The sequence below is a fragment of the Anas platyrhynchos genome, chromosome 3 (genome assembly GCF_047663525.1).
Source record: "Anas platyrhynchos isolate ZD024472 breed Pekin duck chromosome 3, IASCAAS_PekinDuck_T2T, whole genome shotgun sequence".
In the NCBI taxonomy this organism is placed as follows: Eukaryota; Metazoa; Chordata; class Aves; order Anseriformes; family Anatidae; genus Anas; species Anas platyrhynchos.
Window position 1 is genome coordinate 81,956,277 of NC_092589.1, and position 10,068 is coordinate 81,966,344.

Genomic DNA, 10,068 nt, shown 5'->3' on the forward strand with positions numbered 1-10,068 from the left:
TCAGGCATGATCTGCCCTTAGTGAAACCATGCTGGCTGTCACCAATCTCCTCCTTACTTTCCATGTGCAAAATCTTAAAAGTGTTTACAGGACTGAAGCAATCCATTCATCACTACAAATTTATCTGAGAAGCGTCTAAATGTTAGGAGTCTGTTTTTTATCTAACCTAATTTCTCAATACCTCAGAAATCTATATTCTTCATCTTCCAAGAGCCAACATATTGCACACTCAGCACCTGACATAGTAGCAGCAGCTGCTCGTACACTAGTGATAAGTTTTTCCTTAAGTCATCAGGTCCAGGTACAAAAGTGCCTATTTTGTGACTCCATGTCACACTATGATAAAGGTGTGCACTAATGGCAGCTTTCATGAAGGCAAAACTGCAACATACACCTGGGTATATCAGGTGCTAGATCTGCATCATCCGGAGACTACGCATCTTGAGAGCACCAGAGTCAGTATGAACACCTAAATCTAAATACAACCTTTCAGAAACTAGGGGCTCCTAATTATTCCATTTCAGGATCAAGCAGATATTAACCAGATTTTGTGGTAAGGGAAGCCTTCCCATTTCTAACACCAGCCTCTTTAGATCTTTCTAGACCAAAATGTATTGTAAAATAAGTAAGCAACAGGAATCCGATGTATTCAGGACATGAGCCTGCTCCCCATGCACACAGAGGTCACTTGCACAATGTAACCACACTGATCCAACCTGTTCTGGAAACGAGTTTAATCTTGCTTGCAATGCAGTCAATTGGTACCTGCACCACGACAGTTTGTCTGGGGCTTTCTGGACATTTGGAATTCCCAGCAGGACTGACAGGAAAAGGCAAAAAGGGAGCAAACAACCCAAAATGACAATCTATGGCAAAAAGCCATACCTGTGACAGGACTGGTTTTACTTTGCTTTTTTCTAGCAACATTTGGAGCCATCATGTTGGTAGGTTACTGCCCATATTCCTCCTTATCTTGATCTTCTCTTTCCCAGTTAATTGCTTAAGCAGCTTTTTCAGGCTAGCTGCGTAAATCAGCTCTCTTTCCCATTTACTAGACTTCACTGTGAGGTACAAACATTTGCTAGCATTTTAGTGAGGAAGATCTACGAAAGCTCACTGGAGCTGCTGAAATTACGTGCCATTAATAGTATTTTACAATAACATAACTTTTTATATATAGCACTGAGACTAAACATATGGAAATGAAGCACAGCTGTTTCAGTGAGAGACAGGAACTACATCCACTCCCTCTCAGCACCGTGGGTAGCCCTACGTACTAAACCTAGGAGATCTAGCACCAAAACAGGGATCACAGATTCACAGAATGGCTGGGATTGGACAGGACCTCTGAAGATCATCTAGTGCAATCCCCTTGCCTAGCAGGATCACCTAGAGCACTTTGTGCAGGCTGGCATCCAGGTAGGTTTTGAATATCTCCAGCGAAGGAGACCCCACAACCTCTCTGGGCAACCTGTCCCAGTGGTCTGTCATCCTCACAGCACAGAAGTGCCCCCTCATATTCAGCCAGAACCTCCTGTGCTTCAGTTTGTGCCCGTTGCCTCTCGTCCTGTCACTGGGCACAACTGAAAAGAGACCAGCTCAATCCTCTTGACATCTTCCCCTCAGATATGTATACATATTGATGAGGTCTCCCCTCAGTCTTCTCTTTTGCATGCTAAACAGGCCCAGCTCCCTCAGCCTGTCCTCGTATGACAGGTGCTCCAGTCCCCTAATTGTCTTCGTAGCCCTCCTCTGGACTCGCTCCCTTAGTTCTATGTCCCTCTGGTACTGGGGGGACCAGCACTGGACACAGTGCTCCAGGTGTGGCCTCAGCAGGGCTGAGCAGAGGGGCAGGATCACCTCCCTCGGCCTGCTGGCAACACTCTTCTGATAGCAGCCCAGGATAGCATTGGACACCTCGGCCACAGGGGCGCGTTGCTGTCTTGTGGTCACCCTGCTGCCCACCAGGACCCCCAGGTCCCTCTCTGCAGAGCTGCTCTCCAGCAGGTCACCCCCAAGCCAGGAGCACAAGCAGACACGCCAGCTGTTAAGAGCGGGCTGTTGCCATAACTCCTGGACAGGAAAGGGAGTGGTGAAGGTGTGCTGGCTCACGAGTCCTACCCCTTTTAGTGCTGCGTGTGTGCATCACTCCCTTAATTACCCCCTGCCCCGCCACCCTCCCACACACACTTCCTCTTGAGAAACCGCTGCTGCGTCTCTGAGGGCAGAGCTGAGGCAACACGCACACACTTGTGTACGGGTGTACAAACACACGCGTGTGTCAGGCACTTCCAAAACCCAGCCGTCTGCCCCTCGCCTTACGGAGGCGAACAGTGGGGCTCGGCTGTGTGCTGGGAACGAGCCTGGGGCACGTCCCCGCTACCACGAGATGGCGGCGGCGCCACCACAGCCCCGGGGCCGGGAGCGGGCAGGAAGAGGAAGCGGGGCCGGGGCCGGGGCCGGGGCCGGGGCCGGGGCCGGGGCCGGGGCTCCCCCTGCCGGCAGCGTGCGGCGGGGCCGGGGGGCGGAGCGGCGCGGCTGGGGGCGGGGGCGGGGGCGCCGCCGCCAGGCCGTGGCCCCGCCGCGGCCGGCCGAGGAGCAGCGGCCGCTGCCGGCGCCGTTCCCCATCCCGCCCCCTTCCCCTGCGCTCCCTCCCCCGCGTCGCGGCCAGGCCCGGCCCGGCCCGGGGCGGCAGGAAGCGGCTCCCATGTCCGCGGTGGCGGCGGCGCGGCGGCTCTGAGCGCCCCCCCCCTTCTCTCCCCGTATCGCCGCCACCACCCCGGGGGCGCCCCCTTCCCTCCGCCGCGGACGCGCGGCCGTAGGCGGCTGCCGGGCTCCGGGGAGGCCGCGGCCTAAGGGGGGGGGTGCGGGAGGGCGCGGGATGCGCCGCGGCGCCGCCGCCGCCGGGGCCTGCGGGGCCTCCGCCCGCCGCCACTGAGGCCCGCGGCCGCCGCGGATGCGGCCTCGTCCCGGCCAGGCCCTCGGCGCCCGGCGCCCCCGCGGAGGGCAGGAGCCGGCGGCGGCGAGGAGCCCCGCGTAGCCCCGGGCCCTGCTCCCCCCCCTCGGCCTGCCCCGGGCTCTCGTCCCCCCAGGTGCCAGAGGAGGGATGTCCGCTGCCGCCTCGTCCGCTGAGATGATTGAAACCCCCCCGGTGCTCAACTTCGAGGAGATCGACTACAAGGAGATCGAGGTGGAAGAGGTGAGTGGCGGGGAGCGCGGCCTCGCCCCCCGCCGCGGCCTCGGGGAGGGACCGGCCCCGAGCGGAGCCGGGCGCTCACGGCCGCCCTCCCGGCGCCCTCCCGCAGCGGGGGAGCCCCGTTGGGAATCGGGGGGCTCCCCCCGGGCCCCCAAGCGGAGAACAAAGCGGGCTGGGTGCCGGGGAGCCGCCTGCTGCCAGCCCCCACGCGGGAGCGGGGACGGGAAAGTTTCGCCTCCCGTGGTGGGATGGGTGGTGAGAGCGGTTGTCAAAGGCTTGCACGGGAGGGAACTGCGAGCCCTGGTGTGCCCCGGGAATCCTTGTTTCAGTGCGTCTCTGCTGTCGCCTCCTTCCTGCCACCGACCTGAATCGTTGTGTATTTAGTCATCGTCCCAGTGTTAACTATCGCCCGAGTTTACAGCTCTGATGGCAGTCAGGACACACATCTATCCTTTATTATTATTATTATTTTATTATTTTTTTTGACACACGCTAATGATGTTGCACTCATGGATCTATAATACTTCATCTGTGACTGGTGCCTGTTACCCAGGAAGTGGCATTCAGTGTAACATAGTTGGAAGCGAGCATTTCTTCCTCACCAGTAGGGAGTTTCACAGTGAGATTACTGCCTTGAATTCTTTGGGTAAAGTACAGAATTTCTTACGGTCTTTTTTGTCTTCCTGGATTTCCCGTGAAGCTTGCATACTTTACCAAAAAGCTTAGTACGCGTATACTGCAGCAGTTTTTAAATCGCAGACACACACACACAAAATATTTCTGTTGGATTTTTCTCCTCTGGTGAGGTCTCTACTGGCACGAAGTTGCTTCATGCAGATCCGTGCTGAATTTGATCGCACAAGTTCATAGAGGCTGGTCCCAAACAGACATTGAAGGCTGCCTTGTGTGTTTATTTGCCAATTAACGTCTGTCTCTTTCAGTAATAATTCCCCTTTTGTTCACAGAGTCCTTATGTGGGAGTAAATTTAGGTTCTTATAGTAGCTTTAATGGGTATAACAACCATTAAAGTACTTTGGTCATAATTATCGGACGGGACTCGCATAGCCTGGGAAGGTTCATAGAACATAAAATCTGTGGTATTTAATAGTACATCAGAACACTTTTTGCTGTATTCAGGTAGTGTCATGGTGCCTTCAGCTTCCACCAAAGCAGGCACTGGAAGCTTTCAGAAGATACTATCTCCCAAAATGTTGTCTTTTCTTCTTTGTACAGATATGGCAATGGTGGTGATTTTTTGACTCTGTCTAATCTCTCCTCTTCCCTTTATGCATTTAACTGTTGTAAAATGAGAGAATTTTATGGTGTTTGGGAATTGGAAATATTTTTGCGTTTGATAATATACTGACATTTTTGCAACACTTGCTAATGGACAGTGATCAAATCGTATTCTTCAGGAGAAGGGGCTTTCCTCACCCACAGAAGAAAATAAAGTTCGTAGGAATTTAACCATCATAAAAAGGTGCCCAGTGATGGCTCATAAAAGTGAGTAGCACATACACTCCGCACACAGCACTTTGAACGAAAAAAACACTATACAAGTTTTTTATCCTCACAGCACCCTTGGGAAGACTGTCAGCAAGGACCGTATTGCCTTTTTGCACTTAGAAAATGTGGACTTGCAAAGCAATTGGCGTACCTAGAATTTGTAATTCTAAAGCTTAATGTCCAGAGCATGACTGTGCCATACATGCCTGCCTAGCACCTGCGGAGACAGGAATGTATGCACAAAAATGTATGTAGAGATAATGCCTAAGCACTAATTTGGGCCTTATTTAGTGTGATGGCTGTGTTGTCCTCAAAGTAGTATCTGTGTTGGAGATAACAAATCTCATGTAATATGAGCAAGGAAGCTTTGATGAATTGTCCTCTTCATGAGGAAAGCTGATGACAGCTGTTGTAGCATTTTGAGTTATGCTTTATGTACCTGTTCTACCCGATATTATTATTAGGCAATGGGGCTACGATAGTGCTGAACAGTCTAAATGTCATTGTGCAGTAAAAGAATTAAGATCTACCTTATGATAAAACAGGTGAATTGAGAACCGTGCTTAGACCTAGCTTTCCTCAACTGTGGTTGTTAACCTCTTATTCGTGGTACAGTTTCAGAGCAGAAAGACAACTTTGCAATCATAAAACATACCCTGTTGCTGAAAGTTGTCTGTGCTCACTGCAGATCCAGAAGTTTTCAAGCATTTTGAATTGGCTGTAAGGTTTCAAAAGGGTCAAGTTTTAATGGTAAACTTCAGATGTTTCAAAATGGAGTGTCAACAGATCTGCAGTGGAAACTCAAATGAATGCTTGTATAATCATAGCTTTGCTGTTGTATTATCAAGGCTGTCTTGTCAGCAGATAGCAGTTCCACGCTGCCACTGGTTTATTAATAGATATTGAAGTTCTGGAATACTTGCAGGCACTGAGTCCTTGCTAATAAATGTGAGATCTATAAGTGCACTTTCATTTAGGTTTAGCCAAACTCTGCTGGAGCATATCAAGAATATACCATGTTTTGTTTTAGTTACTGTGTATGTGGCTGTATAGTGCAGCTATCCTGCACTGTTACTTCCTGTAAGTCAAGCATATCTCCAACTTCAGGCTGCCTTTTCATTTTTTAAAGTGCGTGGACTGAAGTAAAATGTGGAGATAATTATGAATGAGTTGGAGTCAAGTCAAGATTGATGTGACAAGGGGAGTGTGTTCAAAACTAGAAGGGGAAAAACAAATCAAAATTTGGGTTCAACAGAAACATTCCCTACTTTACCATGCCTAATTTTGACCGTGTGACTGCCTTTTCAAGTTTTCATGTACTGGACCAACAAATCACTAGAAACCGGATAAGTAAAACTAAGAAACCAGATAAGTAATACTTAAGAATTTATCAGAAAACTTAATGTAATTGAAATCAAGGTAACAATGAAAGGCCAAATAGGTCTACTTAAAAATCTTTTACTTAAGTCTAGCCTAAGTATTGCTTGCTGTTGCTGTTCTTCTCAGAGGAGCTTTCACATCTAAGCAACAGACAAACTTTGGTTTGAGTTGTTCTAGCAACCTGCTCCCTGCCACTCTTTCCTGAAAATCCACAGCCCTTCTCCATCATGTAACTCGAGAACAGTCCCATACATGACCAAAACGCAGACCTCTTCATCACATGATGTGTGTGCGCCTTAGATTGCACAGCCAAGAGATGCACGTCTGGTCTTGTATGCTGTGGCCCTGCCCAGTTGCTGCTTGATGTACACAGGTTGAAAACCAGTGCCTCATTTGCCAAGTTGCAAGTTCCAAGTGTCAGAGTATGCAATTTACTTGAAAACTGTTGTTTAATGCTCTCTTGATATACTATGATACACGTTGAAGTTTGTACTCAGCAATCTGTTTGAACAGCAGTTAATTCTACGGGGATTTAGGGGAATGTTTTCTTTAAGATGAAAAAGTAAGCTTTCTAAATATTTATTTCAGGAAACTTACTTAAGGTGCCAGCAACTAAGGAGATGCAATTTTTAGTCGGTTCACCTACGTTAGGTATTTTTGAAGCAGTTGAATAATTTCATCAACTGTGTGAGAAGTGTGCTGAAATTTATGTATGTGTTCCTTGAAGTTATGGAGCAGAGAAGTTCAGAGGCAAATATATGAGGAATTCAGTGAGATAAATGTGTTTTGCTCTTTGCTTTTCTTTAGAGTAAACTTTAAATGAAATGCGGTGACCAGTTATGTCCCTTGCTCTACAAGACAACACTTGATTGTGTAAACATCTGCTGAACATGGAATTGTTACTACCTCTGTATAAGACTTCATCGTTCTTAGATGCAGTCCTCCATGGATTGTGTCTATTCTGAAAATCTGTGCAGTTGGAAGGAGTGTTAACAAGAACTGCACTGAGATCTGAATTATACATTTGGTGTATATCTGAATAATATTCTGACCTGGGTACAAAAGGCTTGGTTCTAAGGAGCTAGGGGTGGTAATTGGGAATCCATCTGAAGTTAGGCACGTCTGCAACTTCTCAGCCTTTTTCAGAAAGCAAGCCTCTAAGGTGCAATCCTGGGCATCCAGAAGCAAAGGCAAAAACTGAGTAGATGGTGAAAGCATAAGCATGAATTTCTGTGATTTAGTCTAAGTACATTTATGATTTAATTGAAATCATCATTTAAATTTTGTTTAGTTATACCAGTGAAAGATTCTCTTAATTCATCTACATGAAAAACTAGCTGAAGTGTAGAGTGTGAATTTATAGCAGTAGTTACACAACATCAATTTCATGTGGATGAAATTTAGCTTGCAGTAAAACGTTCGCAAATCAGTAACAGTCTAGTTAAACCATTAATGTAAGACTTTACATCTATTTCAACACGTAGAAATATGTTCAATCAATCAATTTGCATCCCCTAAAATATACTGATATTTCCCTCTCATAAGAACGCCTGGGAAAGAAACCTCGCAGGCTCTTGGATGCCAGTGGTGAAAGCAAGACACGTATTTATGAGATAATAACCAAGTTCCATGTCTGATGTGGCAGCTAAGGTCACAAGTGAATGACAGTGTAACTGCTACCAGAAATAGGGGAGGGGGAAGGCCTTTCCCAGCAGAATAAAAACTGAAATAATAAAACAAACTTAGTGTGACCTTTATGTATCCCAGCTGGTGGATTCCAGTAGTGCTTTACCAACTGTAGGATGATTATTTGTTTTTCAAAGACCAATAGTTTTAGAGTGTGCCAGGCCAGCAAGCCAAACTCATGTTGGAGCCCCTTACCTTGAGTGCCTCGTTATCCAGCAATTTGTGTCTAAACCTAGAAAGAACCTCCTGTCTGGTCTGCTGTAATGGAACAAACTGATACATACAAGAACATCAGACAAATCTGTTGTTAATATGGTTAAATGACTGTTAATTAAACTGAGTTCAGTTCTTGAGACAGCCTTGTAAAAGGCTATCGGTATGTAAAAAGTTGGAATGAAAATATAACCTGAGAAACTGTTATCTCTGCTTGAGATGCACGCATTTCTTAGAATGAGCGAGCTATCTGCACGCAGAGAGTTTCATGTTTGGAGAGGAGAGAAAAAAAAAAAAGTCTGGAAACACCCTGATCTAGTGGGTGGCATCCCTGCCTGTAGCAGGGGGCTTGGAGTTAGATGATCTTTAAGGTCCCTTCCAACCCAGATCATTCTATGATTCTGTGATAACATTCAGAACAGGTATGACAGTACTTTGGTACTCCATAAGCATGTTCTGCACAAGTTGAAAAGAAATTGAAAGATTCCTTTTAACAGAACTAAGTAATAGTGCAGTGTTGTCCAACTCAAGAAGGTAATGCCTGGAACAAGGACTGCCTGTATCGCTTTGTGGCAAAGAGAAGTTAGGTGTGTTTATTAAGAATAAAATTATTTTTTAATCAATGATTTTTCATTAATAAATCTTTTTTTTTTTTCTTACAATATTTTGTATAAATTAAAGTGAAGTTAAAACTAGATATGAAATCTTGGTGCTAGTGGGATTGCTAATGGTCTTTTTAGGGTTTGGATGGAGTTTTTTTCACTGCAGTATAAATCCTGGAAAGGGCAAGCAACATTTAGAATTGGGTTGAGCACTAGTACAAATAAACTTAACCAGTCAAAGACCTCGGCTGTAAGAATTGGAAGATCTGAACTCCTTCCTAAAAGTTCTGCCAGCACATTGGCCACAGTCATTTATGGCATGGGGCCGATTTGCTTCAACCTACTTAATAAAGCATAGCAAATGCAGGGGAACTAAAGCTGGAATTTGAGGCTGGAATGATAGAAAATTTAGGGATATATTTAAGGGACTCTAAACTGTTGTTCATGGCTTCTGTTGGCACTTTTTTTTAATGCGCGTCTTTTCCATATGTTGTATGGGCAGATGGGTGAAAAACTAAAAATATTAGTGTGCTTTATTGGTACGGCTGCAACTCTGGTAGATAAAGAGAAGTTAACATATTAAAAATGTTTCTGTTTTCACAAAACACTGTCAAACTTTTTTTTTTTTTTGCCCTCCATCATGCATTGTGTCAGAAGCTTGAAAGATCCGTAAGTTTCATTGGACCTTTCATTTCCAGATACGCCAGCAACAAAAGGGACAGACGTACTAAAGATAATTTAGAGACTGCTGTCTGTTTGGAAGCACAGGTTTGGTTTTGTTAATTTTGAACTGCTTGTCTTTCTTCCTATAATCATAAACAAAAATGTCATGTAGATACTGCAAATTGTGAAGACAATTCTCATACTACATATGCTATCCAGGGAGCTATTACATTTTATTGCTGCCTTGAATATCCAGCAAAGCCTTTTTAGAAAGAAAAGCACTACGTTTACAACATGCAGAGCTAAATGACATGGAGTTTTCATGGATAGGGATAAAAACTATTTCTGTATCTTTATATTTTTGAGTGAATAGAGGACCTCTGCAGCTGATACAAAATCGAAACTTTGGAAGGATTAATTTCAACATTTGATAGGGGAATAGTATGCCCCTATAGTATAAACTTGGATGCTTTTTTCTTGTTTTACTGGGAAAGTGTAGGGAGACCACTGTTCACGTCCCCTAGGACAAAATACATCCTTAACAGCTTAACATATCTGCAGTCTCTTATTTCCTGCATGATTTCTAGTCTACATACTTACTAGTCAGTATAGTCTACATACTTACCAGTCAGTGTCATGTATCTTTGTTTATGTACAGCATTTGATACTATTTGTACACAGGGGCAGAGGTAATGTTTGTTCCACGGGTCTTGTATGGTTCATATTCTTTAAATAAGATTCTAAATACATTATCTGGAAAACATGCAAATGGCGCTCTCTTTCGCGATGTTGTTTTATCACACGCTAAAATGTAACTTTAC

General features: G+C 45.5%; 1 protein-coding gene across 4 annotated transcripts in view; it reads left to right on the forward strand.

Moving 5' to 3' along the window:
• Positions 1-2,559: 2,559 nt before the first annotated feature.
• The window catches only part of MAP3K7 (mitogen-activated protein kinase kinase kinase 7), a 51,084-nt gene continuing 43,575 nt past the window's right edge, over positions 2,560-10,068 (forward strand). For 3 of the 4 annotated variants that reach the window (XM_072036179.1, XM_072036180.1, XM_072036181.1), the window contains exon 1: positions 2,560-3,199. In XM_072036179.1, coding sequence (XP_071892280.1) covers positions 3,107-3,199 — 93 coding nt within the window. In that variant the 5' untranslated portion in view covers positions 2,560-3,106. The remainder of the gene's footprint in view (positions 3,200-10,068) is intronic. The other variant, XM_072036182.1, reaches the window with a different exon arrangement.